Below are 18,825 nucleotides of genomic sequence, written 5' to 3'. Positions count from 1 at the left end.
AGGTTAAGAACAGACCTCCAGAATGAATTAAGTTCTTAACCCGAAGTACCACTGTAATGAAATGAAGACTGCAGTAACTGGGAGTGGAATTTTGTGCAGAAGAACTGCAAGCTTCATTCCATTCTGATATTCAAAACAAATTCCAAGGCTCAGAATACTCTCATTCCATGTGTATGTCTTTTACACCAGACTCTGGTTGGTGAATCTCTAGTAAAAAAAACACCAAAGTGGATTCTGCAAGTCTGTACATCCCTGCAGAAAGTGACAAGCCCTGAGCACACAATTCCTCAGTGATACAAATACATGCTTTGAGAACTTGTAAGTTCCCATGTTTGATCTTCAGTCAAAAGACTTCTAGATCAGAGCCTAAGTATTCTTCAGCATGTGCTTCCTCTGCTGTGGAAGAAATATGTAGATTGTTATGCATGATTATCACACATTGAGTTTTTGCTGTTTATACACACAGTGGGAGCTCAAAAGTGGCCCACAACCTCCTAACACATGCACAAGTTTTTTGTTTCCTTTCCCTTCTTGTCTAGATCACATTCGCTCTCCCACTTTTTGTTGCTTGGTACATCAGAAAGCTTTAAGACTGTAGGCCTGCAAGGAAGCCCCTGTGGTTTTAAATTAGCTTTGCACAGTGCTTAGTAACATTTAAGTGCTCTCAGAATAAATCACAACATGATGCGCTACATACAGGTTGTCTTTTGCGTAGGAATTTTGTAAAGTGAAAAATGGCCCGGAATGTGGGACACATCTTGGAGAGTATACTGATTTCTTTGCTCAAATGACAGCATAGCCCTTCCATGAACAGGAATAATCACTGTAATCATAAACGGATTAACCTTTGAAGAATGCGGGTGGGAATTAGGGGACCCGCACTTAGAAGTTAGTGGGAAGCTTTTTGCCTTCATCGCCAGTAAGAGTAATTTTGGTCACATTTCCTTAAAACAAAAGGTAAAGGTAAAGGTACCCCTGCCCGTACGGGCCAGTCTTGCCAGACTCTGGGGTTGTGCGCCCATCTCACTCAAGAGGCCAGGGGCCAGCGCTGTCCGAAGACACTTCCGGGTCACGTGGCCAGCGTGACATCGCTGCTCTGGCGCGCCAGAGCTGCACACGGAAACGCCATTTACCTTCCCGCTAGAAAGCGGTCCCTATTTATCTACTTGCACCCGAGGGTGCTTTCGAACTGCTAGGTTGGCAGGCGCTGGGACCGAGCAACGGGAGCGCACCCCGCCGCGGGGATTCGAACCTCTGACCTTTCGATCGGCAAGCCCTAGGCGCTGAGGCTTTTACCCACAGCGCCACCCCCACCCGCGTCCCTCTTAAAACAAAACTCTGCATCAAAATCTGCTGTATATGAGCAAGAAACATAGCAATGCATTTTACCTGTCAGTTCAAGAAAACAGCAAAGACATGTGCAAGAGACAGAAATTATATTCTTTATTTGGAAACAGATGCCTTATTTAAAGCTATACAAGAGGTATAACATGGAATCAATGAGGATTCCTGCACAGACATTGCTTTGCATTTGGTAAAATAAGCCTCAAACATAACCCAACACAGTAAAAGAAAAATAAGCTGACTCAAACCATTTTAAGCTTGTAAGAGTTGGATCGGATGAGGTCTCATTAAGCGAATGTGATAAAGAGCATATATAGTAACCCCTGATGGAACTCTGAGGCTCCAGCAAAGATGACATTTAACAAAGGAAGCAAGCATGCAAACCCAGGCGGTTCTGCTCAGATTAAAATAAAGGATTTGCTCCAGGGATAAAAAGTACATAAAACTGGATTAAGCCACTGACCTTCATCCACCTTTGGAGAAGGCAGTTCTGGCAGTTCTTTATTCTACTTTGCAGATCAAAAATCATGTGTCATCACACACACTTGTTCCAGTTTAGCTCTGTGTGTGTGTTGCTTAGGTCAAATAAGTGCTATGGACCCTGCTGCTGCTGCTGCTGCTGCTGCTGCTGCTGCTGCTGCTGCTGCTGCTGCTGAAGTCAAGGGCAAAAATGACATTGAACTAAACGTTCTGAGCAAATGGAATCTGATGCTAGATTGTGCAGAATATGCAACAGCATGGACTACAGGGATGGACATTGCTGTAGAGCATTTTATCCCTTCAGACCATAAGCGAAGAGAATTTTTATGGGTCAAATCCACCCAAAGGCATCTTATGGATGCGCTGATTCAGTGCACCTGATCACTACACACAAATCTGATCCTAGCACTGACCAGTTAAGTCTACATGGCAGACAGAAGGAATTGTAGGGTTACAAGGCAGGTACCATAATCAACACAGGGTAATACTGCAGAAAACCTCCTGCCCACATTGCTTTCTTTATTAGGAGCAAATGCTGATTCAGAGTCAGAAAGTGTGTTTGCAAAAAAATGACAACATCTCTCCTCAAGCTTTCCATTTAAGAAGAAAGCCAAGGTGGGAAGAGGGTGGAAGAAGTCTAGCGCAAACAAACCTGCACCTTTTTGACTGGAATTATGGCAGGCTTCTTCCAGTCCAAAGGATTTGCTATGCTTGCAAATTGCATACAATTCTGTCAAATGGAAAGAGGCTATAATCATTTGTTGATTTCCTCATGACAGCTAATGGGGAGGCACAAAGCTTCAGCTTTTCCCAGATCAGTATTCTGATACGGTGCCAAGATGAACCAGGCAGCCTTCAAACTGTCTAACCCAAATGGAGTAATTTCCAAAGTGCTAAATCAGGGTCCAAAACAAACCTTGTGGTTAGTGCACACTCTGAGTATTGGATACTGCTTTAGCAAGTAAAGCATCAAACCAGATACCCAAGAGCTTTTGTGCAGACACACCTCCCCAAACGCTGGAACATCATTTATTATTTTATTTATTTTGTAAGATTTTATGTACTGCTTGATTGTAAAAAACAAAACCTCAGAGTGGTTGTCTCAACTGTTCTGGCAAAGTACAGGTACCACTATTCAGTCACAGCTATATGCACCAAAGAGAGTCATTTATGCTCTCAGGCAGGTGTGACCCTTTTCTACCTGACAAATTCACCCAAGTAAGTATTCACTTGGAGCAACAAGGTATGTGCTTAGAAATTTGGGGGTGGGATTAAGAATTCTCCAACTAAATGGTGAGATTTCTACTTGTGCAACAGAATTCTTCATATTGCTCTTCCCTCTCCATGTGCCCCCAAGCCCCCCCCCCCATTCCCTCCTGAGGGTTGGGAACCCCTAGGACAGATTCAGGGGATGGGACAGATTCACAGGGAGAGGAGAGGGAGCATAGGTTCCTTTGCACAACAATAAGTATGTTCCAGCTCCACTGTCAGAGACATTATGCCTCTTAATACCAGTTGCTGGAAAACCCAGGTGGGCAGAGTACTGTTAGGCTCATGTCCTGCTTGCAGGCTCCCCATTGGCATTTGTCTGCAACTATGCGAATAGGCCATTGGCTTGATCCAGTAGGCTTGTATTGCGTTCTTAAAATGTGGAACCACTTAGTTGGATACCACCCATGGTATTAATGAAAGGTTTGGGGGAGTGAGTGTGTGGAAAGGGTAAGCAGAACAAATATCTTTCTCAGTCTGGGAGGTGAAACCATCAGGCCCCATGAGCATGGGTTTACTGCTGTCACAACCCTCACCTGATCCAATGAAGCTGGCAGAAGTGATGCTCCATTTGGATGTCATCCCTATCAATTGCCCTGGGCCTTCAAGCAAGCTATGCAACCGTACAAAATATTGCTGTGGTTATGCTAAAACAGCTAAGCAGAACATAAGGGGTGAAGCCTCTACATATATAGACACATCCCTTCCCACTTTATGTGAAATTCTGTGGTTTCCAAGGGGCAGATAAGGGGCATGTTAGGATCAACTGATTTCCATGATCCAATCTCCTATAACATAATTATGCAAACACCAGATCTTTGCTTCATCTTCGAAGCATGTGCTCACCTCCGAATAGAAGATTGCTGATAAAAAATCCACCAACCTGTTTGAATTTTAGCGGTTTCCTGCTAACTCAGTATGGTCAATTGCTTGCTTCCCTAAGTAGGAAGCATTGTGCTTATTTGACTAGCGCTCACCCTGCATCATGGGTTTTGTGGTTTCAAGGCTGCACATACTGTCATTCTCGTACATTTCTCTTATCAGCAAAGTATCAAAACAGCAAGAGAACGCAGAGGTTCTTGGAAAAACATGTTTTGGTTGCAAAAACAAAGGTTGTCTAGAGAAAAAACCATCTCAAGAACGTAGGTATTGCAAAAACCCATAATGCTCTTATGCAGGAGAGTGATCTCCTTTACCTCTGAATACATGAAATTCCAACTAACCAGGAGAGCAAGTTGCCTTCTATGTAGCAACTGATTCTCAGGTGTCCCATGGATTTCTCTTCTTCCCAAACATTTCTCAATGTTATCATTCTTAGGATAATACATCATTAAGATTATAGTGCACATACATCCACACCTGTACACATACCACTGTAGAACTATGTGTAATGTAAGGATTTAGGCTTAAGGACTTCTTTGCTCCTGAAACCCAAATGGGTCGTCACTGGAATGTTTCTGCTTTGTTCAGGGTATGAACACACATCACTGCAACAGCCACATTGCCACATTACAATCTACCCTAGGGTTCACCTGAATTCAGGAAGGTTATATCATACACATAGGGCCTGCCATGACTTGTCAGCCAATAAGAAAGCAGCATATAAAAGGGATTATACTATTACAAAGTGTAAATTCCTCCTCAGGAGCACCGGATCCCTGGTTCTTCTACTTCTTCCTGGTTTTTTTACTCCATACCAGGGCAGCACGAGGAAGCTTCTCTCAAAGCCCTTTATTAAAGTAGACAACCTCAATGTCAGAGTTTTTCTCCCTGATCAGAGCTTGGACTTCAGGTTCCAGGCGGCTCACCCGCATTGAGCTGGAAAAAGGAAAACAAGATGTTTTTCTAGTTCTTAGGGCAAAGGAGAGAGTAGGAAATGGAAAGCAAAGTAATGGGGCAGGGCTATCTTAAGAGGTGCACAGCCATGCTCTGAAAAATGGGCTATGACTTCCCATGTCATGTTTTAAATCAGCAGTAGGCTAATCTGTATATTATGGGAAAGAGATGCTTACAGTGTGTCCACCATGTATGCTTCTGGAGAACACCACAGTTGCTGAAGGAGAAACCAGGTCCCAAGCATGTGGTGACCAAAGGTGTCTTCTTCAAACTTCATGTGGGATGCTCTTTCCCACACTGTGTGGCATTTCCCCCCAACTGTGGCATTGCCCCATTTGAAAACCTCCTAAGCAGAAAGGGGAAACATCTGTGACTCCTAAAGAATGTAGGATTGCTTCTATACTTAAGACAGGATCAGACTTCAAGACTGTAACACACCAGCAGGGCATGAAAACTGTAGCAAACATTAAAAAAGCCATGTTTTTCAAAATAATGCTTCTTCCCCCACCCACCCCGGGAAAAAAAGAAAAAAAAACCTTTTCAAATTTTGAATTGAAAGTAAACAGTTGTGAAAATGTTGACTTTGGACAGCAAAATATTAAAAAAAGAAAAGTAAACAGCTTATGAGGAACTCCCCATTCAAAATTATACAGATTCAGCACTGAGACTTGCATTCAGTGCTAGATCTACTCAGAACAGACTGCCTGACGTTGATGAACATGACTAACAGGTCCATTAAAGTCTATGTGACCCATGCGCGAGAGCACAGTTCCCCAAAAGGAGCATTTTGGGGCACCAAGATCTCACACGAGAGCACAGCCCCTCCAAACGGGATGTCCCAGACAGTTGATGGGTATGTGCCACGAACCCTCTGGGTGGCTGGACCCCAAATGGACACTGGGAACCGCTCTCATAGAATATAACATGCAATGGCATGCTTACCTTTTCTGGGGGAAGAGTGCACAGCAAAGGGGGGTAGCAAACACCAAACTGGAAAAACAAAGACAGGAGAGGAGTCACATCTGCCTTGGAGGATGGGCAAGGGAGTCGCTCTGGGGGGAAATAACCCTCACTCCCCTCCCACCAACCCGGGGGGGAGGCAATGGCAATGTTCTATGTTGCTCTATGTGTTGGGGGTATAGGCTGCTTTCTTGCTCCGAGTCAGAATTGTGGGTGCCGAACAACACACAATGGAGTGCATTATCTTGCATCCCAATCAAAGCTTTTCTCTTGTGCCTCCTTCACCAACCTGGAACTCTCCATATGGTTTGGACTACAACTCCCAACTACAACTGATCATCAAAAAACATCTGGAGGGCACCAGGTTGGCAAAAGGCCCCCAACCCATTTTCCTGGAATGGGGATCTAGTCAAATTTCCAAAAGGAATAGCACTATGTAATGAAAGCTACCTTGCCTGATCCATTACAAATAAGCTGGACACCATGTTATTGTCATTTCAATGGGGCTTGTGGGGGGCAACCCACAAAAGTTGAAATATTCAGAATGGAACAGGTTGCCACTCAGAAATTTCAACACCTTCAAAGTGACTTACAGTGGTACCTCAGGTTACATACGCTTCAGGTTACAGACTCCGCTAACCCAGAAATAGTGCTTCAGGTTAAGAACTTTGCTTCAGGATGAGAACAGAAATTGTGCTCTGGCGGTGCAGGGGCAGCAGGAGGCCCCATTAGCTCAAGTGGTGCTTCAGGTTAAGAACAGTTTCAGGTTAAGTACGGACCTCTGGAAAGAATTAAGTACTTAACCCGAGGTACTACTGTACATTGATAGGAACTGGTGGGATTTCTGATCAGCCTAAAGGTCAAGTCACAGTTGCCAGGGAAGAAAATCCAGAAGGGCCATGGCATGTGGGTCCCCGTGCCTGATTCCCACAATCATACCCTCTCAGGAGATTACCTCACTTGCTCCTGTAAGCCATATGCTATTTGGTTCTAGTCAAAAGCCGTGTTTCTTTATTATTTATATATTCCATGCTTGTCTTGTCTTTCATCCCAGGAGCTCAAGGCTCCTAGGTCATCATGCCCCAACCAGCTACCCCCAAATTTAGCCTCCACAACCAGGTTGGTCTGGGAGAAAGTGAGTTTCCTGGCTAAGAAAGGATTTGAATCTGAGCCTCCTCAGTCATAGGCACTCTACTTCCCCAAACTGGTCAGATTCACACCATAAATTTAAAGCGCTATGGTATCAATTTAAACAGCCATGGCTTTCCCCAAGTATTCTGGGAACTGCAGCTCATTAAAGGTGCTAAGGGTTCGTTAAGTTGTTAGGAGATCCCTGCTGCCCACACAGAACTACAGTCCCGAGTGATTTAACATTCAATTCCTCTTCACAGGGAACTCTGGAAATTGTAGCTTTTTTGGCGGGGGAACAAACTCAGCACTGTAAAAAAACTAAAGCTCCCAGAATCCTTTGGGGGAAGCCGTGACTGTTTAAAGTGGTATCATGGCACTTTATAAACATACAGTGTGAATGTGACCACGGTTTGCACTGACATTCTTCTCAGAGAGCTCTGGCAACCTGTTCTCTCCTCCTGACGTACAATACTCCCATTTGCACAAGGGAAGAAGCACACTTACCACAGGCCCACCAGCCCAACCTGCAGAGGAGCATTCATCCAAGGGTACCGCTGGAAGGAAACACAAGGCATTGGTTCGTGCTCAGGATCTACATCTTGTTTCCAAAGCAGCCGTTGTCGCTTGTTGCTTACAGAGGTGCAGCCATTGACCCAGCAGGAGCACTCATACGTTTCTTGGGGAAAGCCCTATGTAGTATGTAGCACTCCAGATAGTGCTAAACTACAACACAGTCTCAGCTAGCATGGTCAATGGTCAGGGATGATGGCAACATCTAGAGAGCCAAGGGTTAGCCACCCCTGCTTAAGAAGCTTTGAATATTTTTGACACTAGCATTTCCAAGATGGCAGTCAATACACCTTCTAAGAAATTAAACTCCCCTTCCTGATAAGAAGAGCCCTGCTGGATCAACCCAAAAACCTATGTAATCTAGCACTCTGTTTGCAGAGTGACCAACTGAATGCCCTTGGGAAGCCCACAACCAGGATATGAGGCCAATAACCCTCTCCTGTTCATGAGGGTTGAGAAGTAAGCTGAACACACACACACAAATATGGCTCATCTCAGGAAAGCAACCACATCCTTCTCAGTCTCTAGGAATGAAGGCCTGGGAGATGAACTAAGATCCAAAAGGACCTACCTTCAAAAATGCTCTCTTCTCTAGCGCATTCATGATCACAGGAGGGATGGCTATAAGGAAAATGAGGACCGAGAATATTAAAGACACACCCAGCCAGCCAAATGTCTTCTGCACATTTGGGGTTTTAGGGTTGTTGTTGTTTTATTTCTCTAGGACTTCCTGGAATCCATTGAGGACACTCGGAAACATCACAATGAGTAGTTCACAAACTTAAAAGCTCAGAGGTGCCCCAACTGGTAATGGAATTTGATTTATGGCTGCATTCACATGGCAGTTTATTTCATTTTCATGACATTTCCACATTATATTGATGCTTTCACACAATGTAAAAGTCACTTCAGAACCATAGTGGAATACAGCACAGGTTAAACACTGGTTTCCATATTATTTGCAAATGGGGAAACGAGCACTTAACTTTAACTATTTTCCACTACGGTTCCAGAAGTCACTCTTACATCATGTGAAAGCTCAAATATAATGCAGAACTAAGAAGTTAGGGGAAAGTCAAGAGAATGGAATAAACTGCCATGCGAAGGCAGCCCAGATTGTCATTTTGTTTTTGCCCTGCAAATGCCAACAACTTAAAACAGGATTTCTACCTTGCTACAACCTTTCAGGAGATAATGACAAAATAGCACAGCATGTATGCACCAAAAGCAGAACTAAAATTAATGGGCTCTTCAAAATGCTTAATTTTTATGTCAAATATTCTCCAGGCAATCTGTGAATGCTCAAATGGGGGCAGAGGGCATGAAGGGTGCTCTTCATCCTCTGTGCTCCCCAGCCCCTGCCGACAGGCAGGCATTCATGCGCAGGATCTTTGCGCTGCACCTCCCCAATTGTGCACCTGGGACAATGGTCCCCCAGGCTATACCACTGTACCGCCCTCCATCAGCAGATCTCAGGGCCCTTTTAAATTAAAAGTGCCAAAGGTTTAACCTGGGCCCTGCTACATGCTAACATGTGTTCTGCCACTAAGCCTCCCAATGCACATCAAGCATCCAAATTAATTAATAGTTAGTAAGAAACACTCCTCAGTTTATAATATTTCATATCTGAATCTTACAAAAAAATTGAGAGAAGCCAGCAAATCAAAATCATTCACATTTTCACCCATTAAAAAAGTGTCATCCCTTATTGGCAAAGTTGGAACTTCAAGTATTTGCTTCCGCTCTCACCAATGGCCACTGCCAATGCAGCAGCTACTTACCCATGGCAGGTGCAGCCATGCCAATTCGAGACACCACCACTTGTGCAATGGCTTGCTGAGCGGCTGCCTTTGACTCACCCAACCGATTTCCATTCTCGTCTGTAATGGGGATACCAAGCTTTAGCTCCCTGTAAAAATGGTTGGGGGGGGGATACAACCCTTTATTGTCATTTTCAGCCTCTCCTTTCTCTTGCTGCCAGAAATGCAGCAATTCTTCTGAGTCCTAGTTGCCTGTGCTTCCTGTCTTTCTAGACCAGGAACAGAAGTATTAAACTAGGCTCCAACTCTAGATGTTGTTTTGGACTACAAATCCCACCCACCCACCAGCCAGCACTGGACCATGTCTGTCCTGCTGGATCTCCAAAAAAGGATGTCTGGAACAATGTGGTATAGGACCACAGAACGATGTGGAGTAGCTCCATCACATTATCCCACCTGACCACTCCCCAGGAACCAAAACCACATAAACATCACAACAGCAGACACTGTTCAGACATGAGGACAAGGCACACCAGGAGATTGTGAGACCCGTGGCTCCACTCTTCATTACACTTTTCCTCTACACTTCATTATGTTGCCTCCTCTCCAACATCTTCCACCTACTTCAAAACCCTAGCTCTCTACCCTGGCTCTGGCACGTGATGCAGCAATCTTCATAAAGCTAAGCAGGTCTCGGTCCGGTTGGTGCCTGGATGGGAGACCTTTATATATCGCCTTGAATTACCAAGTAGGAAAAGATGGGATACAAAGAAATAAAAGGAACTATATTCTCAGCTACAGTAACAAACTTATCACAGAAATGTAGATGTTGCTTTCTAAATACAGTGGTACAGTGGTGCCTCGCAAGACGAAATTAATTTGTTCCGCGGGTTGTGTCGTCTTGCAATTTTTTCGTCTTGCGGAGCGCGGATTCGCTGGGTATTAACGGCTTTAAGAAAAAGGAAGCAAACTCGCAAGACATTTTCGTCTTGCGAAGCAAGCCCATAGGGAAAATCGTCTTGCGAAGCAACGCAAAAAACGAAAAACCCTTTCGTCTTGCGCATTTTTCGTCTTGCGCGTTTTTCGTCTTGCGAGGTACCACTGTAACTCTGGTTGCAAATGGGATCTGTTCCAGAGGCCCATTCGCAACATGAAAAGAGTGCAACCCGCAGCGGCGCATCTGTGCATGCGCGGATTGCGATTCGCTGCTTCTGCACATGTGTGTGACATCATTTTGCGCTTCTGCGCATGTGCAAGCGGCAAAACCCGGAAGTAACCCTTTCCAGTACGTCCAGGTCACCACAGGACGTAACCTGAAAGAACGTAACATGAAGCAAACGTAACATGAGGTTTGACTGTAGCTAGAAAGCTTCTCTCTTCATTCCGGGGATGGAGATGGTAGTTCCCCTTACACAATCTGGTATTACTTTTTACTATGTTCCAAGTCCACCCCACCCTTCATAGATCTATAATGGCAAAGCCCTCTGCTATGCTGTTAGCCTGATGCCAGTTATTGTGGATTCCGTATATTATCATAGCTGTGAACACCTCATACTTTCAAGGTCAAAAGACTGAGAAAAGATGCCCAGGGGTGCAGTAATTTAGAATATGCTACTAGCAAGAAATGGCCAAGACCTGGACTTTGGTTTTCCCTTTCCAGGAGGGTGGGCTATCTTTCAGTGTCATAGGACATGCTTTGGTGGGGCAAAAGGTCGCTGGTGTCTCCAGGAAGGGATAGGAAGCTCCCCTGCTTGAAACCGAGGAGAGACCCTGCCAGTCAGTGTAGACAATACTGAGCTAGATGGCCCAATACTGTGTTATATCGGCTCAGTGCAAGGCATCTTCTTAGATTCCTACCCTCTCCCCATCATGCACCCTATCTTACCTCTGCCTCATTAATGGTATGTTGATACAGTTAGCTGCTGCCACAGCTGCAAAAGGCACATAGCGTCCAATGATGGGTGGAAGATGCTACCAAGGTGGAAGAGTTGAAAGGGAAAGAGAAAGAGAGAGGAGACATGTGTTACAGTTTGAATTAACAGCAGGATGAATAGGCCCAGGGAAAGTGTACCCAGCTGCCCACCCACCGTGCACAGGCCTGACCGATGCACAAGAGAAAACAGGAAGAGGAACCAAAGATTTGCAGAAGTACACACACACACAAACACAAACAACACTGGAAGAAAACCTTTCCAAACATCTCAGTGAGTGCTGAGCATGCTCAGTGGCCAGGGAATGCTGATAAACAAATACGGAAAGAGAGTCACTTGTACTATGCAAGGTCTTGTTTGTAACACCAAAGTGTGACAATCTCAAAGAACAGGCATATCCTCCTTGCTGTGCCAGAGCAGACACAGCCGGCGGGTCCCTTACCTTGGTGAGGGACTTGAGGCCCAGTGCTGTGACCACAGCTCCCGTGGTAGCACTGACGTAGGCAGTGCCCAGCTGGCTGTAAAGGAAGCAGGCAACCAGGTGAGGCTAAGATACTTCCTCCTTTCTAGTCCCAGCCCTAATGCTTCCCCTGGGAAAGGTACTCAATGGGTGGGACATGCAAGAACATTCCTATTCCCACCATTAAAAATCCCCACCAAGACTAAGCAGTCACACATCTTCACCACCTTTCCTAGCACTGCCAGTGTTCCTTCTTGCCTCATTCCCTACCCATTTCTGCACAGGAGGTCTCCACCATGGTCTACCTTGCTTTTGACTTCAAGCTTTCCCTCCATGACTCCTGGGGCTGCCCTGCAATCCTCCCCTCTTGACCCTACAAATGGGGCTACCATTGCTTCCTAGGCACACCACTTTGAAGAATTAGCTCCCATGAGTTTTCCTAGGATTTACAATGGGAAAAGTATAAGAGTAATTTCATTCTTATCAGGCAACCCCATGGCCCTCTGGTGCAATTTCCCACAAATAGGTCTGCATTCGTTTCCAGGGCTCTGGGGCAGGACTCAGTGTCTTCTTACCTGACGGTTATGGGAGCATCTCCACTCCGGTTAGTGTAGTTGACAATGGCGTTGAATGACTGGTTCACCCATTGCCAGAACAGAACAGCAGGGGTTGTTCTGCAAGGACAAAGAAAAGTCAGGGCTCCCATAAATATGACAAAAACCAGAATGTTAGGCTAATTCTCAAAGAAGTAGCGAACGAGCTCTATGTACTGATTTGGTGTGTGCTTCTCGCAGCCCCTCCTCCATACATACACACAAAAGCACTCAATGAGGTACGCATGCAGTTTCAATGCCACTGTTCCACACCATACACAGCACTTCCTTTCTCCTTCAGATATAGGGCCAAACTACATCCAACACAGAAAATCCATGAACAGATCTCTGTCTTTTTTATTTCATTAAAACTAGCTGATGTTAGGGGGCAATTTGGGTGACGGAGGGTTGCTATACATCCAGAATTTCCCAGACATAGCCAGGATATTGCAGGATATTGCAGTGTCCAGGCAGAAATTGCTAAAATGTCTGAGAAAATCCGGATCTATGGCAACCCTTGTTGGCAGTGTCGATTTTCCTTAAAAATAGAAAGCTCAACAACTTTTGTGTCCGGATTTTCACTTTTTGAAATATAGCAACCCTAGGTGAGGTCCATGGCAAGGGGGAAAGTGGGGTTAATTCTTCCCCCCAGCCACAATGTTAGATTGCTCCCTCTTCCTGCCCCAAAGCTGGCATTTCCCTCAGAGGTACTTGCCCATATAGTATTTGTCTTTCCCCCCTAACCTGCAGCTAAGAGCAACTTGAGAACTGAGGCAGGGGAGAGAGGGGAACAGTGTTAAACTCCTATCATAGCAGACTGCTTCAAATTAGGCCTCTACATTGCTGCATTACATTAAATGTAAGGTTGTTGTCACGCTGCAGTTCGCGTGGCCACCAATAGGACCTTAGAAGTTGTGCACGTGCCTGTAGAAAGTGAGCATGCACCCAGTGATGGTCATGTTCATGGGCACCTGGGCCGACATTCGCCCAATCAGGATCATCTTCTCGCCAGTGTCTGGGTGGAAAGCTGAGTCGTAGATGTATTTCGCCCGCCATAGTTGGTCCTCAGTCAATCCTGGCGACACCTTCCCTTTCCTGAAACAATCAAGAAAAGGAAAGAAGATTGGAGGCAGTTTAGGGAAATGAGAAGATTTGCTGTGGAGGTTGCTGGGGCAGGAAGTATCAACGCACTGTACTAGGAAGAGGCGGGGTCAGTTTGGGAGGTAAGAATAGCTATATTAGCAATGACCAGAGGTACCCCTCAATACTCCTCTCTATTCATGTACACTGTGAAATGCAAGGAGACTCTTCAAATGAACCAGTTGCCCTGTGGGTCATCTTGGATGGGTTCCTTTGAATGTTCTGATTAATTCAAAATATTGGGTTTGGAATAGGATGTGTAGAGAGGGCAATGGTTTGGGACTATGCTAATGCTCTGTCACCAAATGGCCAGTAGTCACTGGAGGAGACATTAATACTAATGAGGGAATCGTTAATACTAATATGTTTGTTTGCTAATGGGAACATAAAAGACTGCATTTATGATATATTTATGTTTTCGTTGCACCTATATCTTGATTTGTTTGCTTTTCTTGTGAGCCACTTGGAGCATCCTTTGGGAAAGTGACCTATAAATAAACTTGATGGTTTAGTCTCTAAGCTTCACCTTTCCATCCCTTCTAAAAGTGCATCCTTCTCCCTAGGACCTCGTTCTCCCTGCTTCTGCTTTCCCAGAGCCACTATATTGAAAGTCAACAAGCCACTCCAGAGTGCTAAGAAGAATCTATGAATTCCAGGAACTAGAGGAGAGCTAAGGAAGTTGAATGCCATAGTTAACACCAAGTGCTTTAAAAGCCTCTAGATAGCACAACATCAGGATTCCCCACAACCTCACCCCCTCACTCCCGGCACTGCCTTCCTTGTCATTCTCTAAGGACCAAAGCAATCCCCAGACTAACAAGAGAACCTGTAATCCTCAATCACCCTCCGGGCCTCTTCCAGAGTTTTGCTAGAGAGCAGAAGGTTGCGAGGATCTGTCACCGTGAAGAAGTGTTTTGCTCTCCCTGTAAAGCTGCTCTGGTCCCATCGTGGCTCCTTGGTGTCGATGCGCAAGGACAGTTCCCCAGACATCTTCTGCAAGGAGACAAAGGAGGGAGAGCAAACTCAATTCATGTCATAGTGAGGCTAAGCAGAAGGGTTGGGTCCGCATTGCCAGTGGTGGGTGGGGCCGGAAGCAAAAGCAGTCAGAGCAATGCATGTGACTCTTTATCTTTATATAACAGGCTAAATTTCATCCACGCTCAAGTCAGAGGCTTCTACCCATACAAATGTCTCTCTCCATTCTCCATTCAGGGAAGCGAGTGGCTGCAAATGGGAGGAAGGGGCAGGAAGAATTCCTCCCATGAACTTGATTAAGTTATCTTATCTTAGGGCCCAAGCTTATGTGCTGAAAGTTTGTTTTTCAAAGACCATTAGAACTCGCGCACAATGCTCTCCAACAAAGCAGGAACAAGCAAAACTGGGGAAGTTATCAGATATGTACAAGGTCACTTTCGTACCATCTGAAAGCACGACTTTCGCTTTTACTCGCATACAAGGATGATGTGATCTTCACACATCTCCACCATTTCCCAAGTTGCTGATATGCCGGTGCTTTGCTCCTGAGTTCTTCCTTACATACATAGGGGATCCTGCCTGTTAAGCACAAGAGGGTTCTTTGCATCCCATTAGAGAGATTCCTAGCCCTTGAGCCTTCTACACAGCAGAATATGTGCCTAAGCAAAATTGAGCCAGTACAATAAAAACTGGTAAATCAATATACATGTTAAGTTGCTTATTTTCTAGAACCTGAAGCTGAACTTATAGAGGTTACATCAACACTAAGGCTCACATCAAGATTCACGTCTGGAAATGTTGGTTGCCCTTTAAATACCATTTGTCATGCCCCTACTGTTACCCAGGCAATAATTAAAATAACAAACATCATACTCCTTGCGTCAAAGAAAAATGTCAGCCTCCAATATTCACAAATTCTCTGTGGAAGGAATAATCCTTTTGGATGGAAACCCTGTGAGGCACAACAGTAATATTCAAAAATAAAAAGCCGATAAAGACTTTAACTGCAGTATTATTAGAACAAATACTCTGAAGCTTTCCTGCAGAGACTGCACACAAAGAACATGCAGAGATACAGATTGAACCTAATAAAATTTCAGGGATTTGAATTCTATTCTCATTAGTGGGTGAAAACGGCATGAACAAGGAAATTAGTCAATTTCATCTGGAGACCAGCAAGGTATCAAGAGGTCACCTCCCCTTTCCTCTTTAACCTGAAAAGCTTCACAAGCATTTTTTATTTCTGTACTTGCTGCTGGTCTACCAAGAGGCCAAAGAGCTGCAGAAGGAGGAGGCAGTTCTATGTTAAAATGCAGCAAATCACTTTAATTTCCAAGAAGCAAGCCACACCACTGGGTTCTCCCTCAGACCTTCTATCAATTTAGCTTGTACTAACAGTGGATGATCAACACAATTCCTGGGTTAGGAGGAATAGTCAAGTCTGAAATCCTCGACTTGAGTAGTTACTTAAGACTGTATCCACATTAATACTATGAGTGTGTCTATACTTGGTGTGTCTATAACCTACCAAGCATTCAGTTTGGCACTATAGCACACAGCCAAGAGTACACTAAGTATATGCCAGCATTTTTCTCCTAGAACCCAGGATATGGCCTGAAGACACATGAGGCCACTGCCTTGCCGCAGCTAAACAGGAACAGGTCTGGTCAGTGCCTAGATGTTTGACCACCAGGAACCACATGTAGACCACATGGAACCAAGGTGAGCTATATACAGCATTGGCCAGTGAAGCAGCATGGGGAAGCTTCGTGTGGCACATGACAGCAGAGTCAATCTGATGCTCCTGCAGCCATGCGCCAAGTCGTTTCCTGAAGAGTGCACACACCACCTCACCAGCCACTACTGACTATAGATGTAAGAAAATTAATAAATAAAAGAAATAGGACATGGCCAGGTTTAAAATGGAAGGCAATCCTGGAGATGCCACAACCAGCAATGGTCCTACAATGGTCTGCTGAAATCACAGCATGCTTTATGGATCAGTTTGTCCTGGCACAAGTATAGTAGGTGACATGCCAGCCATGCAAAAAGTCTACACACACATCGCTCCATCCATGCAGAACATGGCCAGTCATCTGTCAGGGATTCTTTAGCTGAGATTCCTGCACTGCGGGGAGTTGGACAAGATGCCCCTTGGGGTCCCTTCCAACTCTATGGTCCTAAGTGATGACCCATTTGCTTATATGAAGTTGTGATGTTTCGAACTAGTTAGAAGCCTCTGAAGTAAAGCTGGTGTTTTAAAAATAAAATATATTATCTGGCAAAAAAAAAAACACTGCAAGAGAAGAGGTGCATGTCTGAGCAAATGGGAGACCCCAAAATAAAGAAAACAGGGAAGTCTTCAGTCTCTCTCTCTGCAGTCCTCTTGGGAGGCAGTGTGGTATAGTGGTTAGAATGCCCAACGGGGACCTGGGAAACCAGAGTTTAAAATCCCCATTGGTCCATGAAACTCACTGGGTGGCCTTGGGCCATTCATTTCCTCTCAGCCTAACCTAAATCACAGGGAGGTTGAGGGGATTAAATGAGAGGAGGGAGATCCATGCACCTTGAGCTCCTTGGAGAAAAGGGTGGGCTATTAAATGCGAGAAAATGAAAACAAAAAGTGGGCCATCGAACAGAAGGCATGCGAAGAAGCTCACGGATGAAAGAAGCCCTACACACCTTCCTGGGTGCTGAGATTAGCAGACGGGGGGGGGGGCTCTTGGTACTTTCTCCACCCTCAGAGTCTGGGGTGCTGGTGCCCCAAGAGAGGCCATTCTCCATGGCAGCCCCTAAGCTGTGGAGCCCCGTTCCCACAGAGATGCACCCAGTACCTTCATCATTCAGCTGCCGCAGGATGCTGAAGGGGCACCTCTTGCCTCAGACTTTGACACCTGGGGCATCTAATTTCAGGGCTCACCTTATTTTTCCGGTTGTTAGTTGTTCTCAATTGTTTCGAATATTGTGTTTTCATGTTGTAACCCACCCTGGGACCTTGAGGCCAATGAAGGAAGGAAGGAAGGAAGGAAGGAAGGAAGGAAGGAAGGAAGGAAGGAAGGAAGACTCCCGTCTTTCAAGGCTACCCCGCCACAGAAACCGGGGAGTTGAAGGTGGATTGGAGAGGGCTGCTCTGCGTATCCCGCTATGTGCCGCTACCTGTCGCTCACATACTCTGCCTGTCACCCTCCCAGCCAACTCCCCAGATCCCGGCGAGATGCTCACTAGCCCTTGGGCACGCGGTGCGCGCAGGGAGTCACCCGCCGGCGCGTGCATGAGCTCGTGACGCGGATGGGCCCCCACCCAAAACCCCGAAGTGACTCATAAAAACGGATGGAGGAGGAGGAGGAAGGGAAAGCGCGCGCGGAGTGGGCGGCAGGGGGTGGGGAGGAGAGAGAGAGAGAGAGAGAGAGAGAGAGAGAGAGAGAGAGAGAGAGAGAGAGAGAGATGGGAACGTGTGATGAGTAATCCGCAGGCTGTGGAGGGAGCAAGGGAGAGGCTGCATAGCGAGGAGCCCCGAGGCAAAGCGGAGGATGGAGCCGGGAGGCGTCCCCGCCCCGCGAGGGGAGGGCCGGGCTGGGTCGCGATCCCTGCGAGAAGAAACTCACTTGTTCCTCCGAGCGGCGGCAGTGGCGGTGGCGGCTGCAACCCTGTCGCCCGGTGGCTGTGACACGGCGGCGCTGGGCTGCTTCCCGAGACCGGCCCCTTCCTTGGCTTGTCACGGCGCCCGAGCGTCGCGGCCCCCCTGGCGAGGCGAGAGCCAATGAGCGGCGAGGGAGAGCCGGCCAAGAGGCAGGGCTACGGCCTAGACAGTTCCTCGGAGCCTGCCGGGAAGCGGAGCGGGCGGGAGGCTGGCCCGGGTGGGGCTGCCTGGAAGGAGCGGAGGGGAGAGGCTTGTCCCTGGCAGCCCTCGCGGGGATCGGATTAGGAGGCGGCGGCAGCGCCAGCTGCTCTGGCTGCCGGCCTTTTCCCTGCTTTGCTCCTCGCCCGCCAGGCAGGGTGGGCGCATCCCCTTCAGAGCGCACTACGTGCCGCTTGACACAGACTTTGGCGGTCAGATCCTGCCCCGCTCACTCACTGGCAATCGGCCGGAGCTGTCCATGTTTTAAGTATGAAACCTGTAGCAGGACCCAGGTGCAGCCCTGCTGGCCTGCTTCTCCAGTAACCCGTCTCCGGCCCTGGAATGGGCGAGATGCTAGGGGAAAGTGCCCTTGAACATGTGCAGAGTATTTCCTTCCTTCGCTGCTCTTTAAAACAGGCAATTGTACGACCCACCCCCGCAGCAGAATTTGATTGGAAGGGGCGGCGGAGTGGGGGGGGGGTCAGAGTAAGCTGGCAGTCAGGATACAGGTGACCTGTAACAGGACCTGCGAGAGGAG

At 46.5% G+C, this 18,825-nt stretch overlaps 1 protein-coding gene across 3 annotated transcripts; it reads right to left on the bottom strand.

The window, feature by feature from the left end:
• Positions 1-1,419: 1,419 nt before the first annotated feature.
• On the bottom strand, positions 1,420-18,277 carry SFXN3 (sideroflexin 3). Of its 3 annotated transcripts, XM_083740124.1 has the most exons (12): positions 18,055-18,185; positions 14,301-14,467; positions 13,259-13,429; positions 12,317-12,415; positions 11,724-11,799; positions 11,236-11,321; positions 9,372-9,499; positions 8,162-8,211; positions 7,525-7,574; positions 5,872-5,919; positions 1,998-4,911; positions 1,420-1,957 (listed from the first exon to the last, which is right to left on the bottom strand). In XM_083740124.1, exons 2-11 carry the CDS (start codon positions 14,462-14,464, stop codon positions 4,815-4,817), a joined length of 969 nt encoding a protein of 322 aa, XP_083596250.1. In that variant the 5' UTR covers positions 14,465-14,467; positions 18,055-18,185; the 3' UTR covers positions 1,420-1,957; positions 1,998-4,814. The 3 variants fall into 3 exon arrangements, with proteins under 3 accessions (XP_083596250.1, XP_083596251.1, XP_083596249.1); XM_083740125.1 differs by having other exon boundaries at positions 1,420-4,911; positions 18,055-18,277; XM_083740123.1 differs by lacking the exon at positions 18,055-18,185 and adding an exon at positions 17,606-17,737 and having other exon boundaries at positions 1,420-4,911.
• Between the last annotated feature and the right edge of the window lie 548 nt (positions 18,278-18,825).

This window comes from Podarcis gaigeae (genome assembly GCF_964106915.1).
Source record: "Podarcis gaigeae genome assembly, chromosome: 5".
Lineage (NCBI taxonomy): Eukaryota > Metazoa > Chordata > Lepidosauria > Squamata > Lacertidae > Podarcis > Podarcis gaigeae.
The sequence above is the reverse complement of the archived record's forward strand: the minus strand, read 5'-3'. Positions and strand labels throughout refer to the sequence as shown.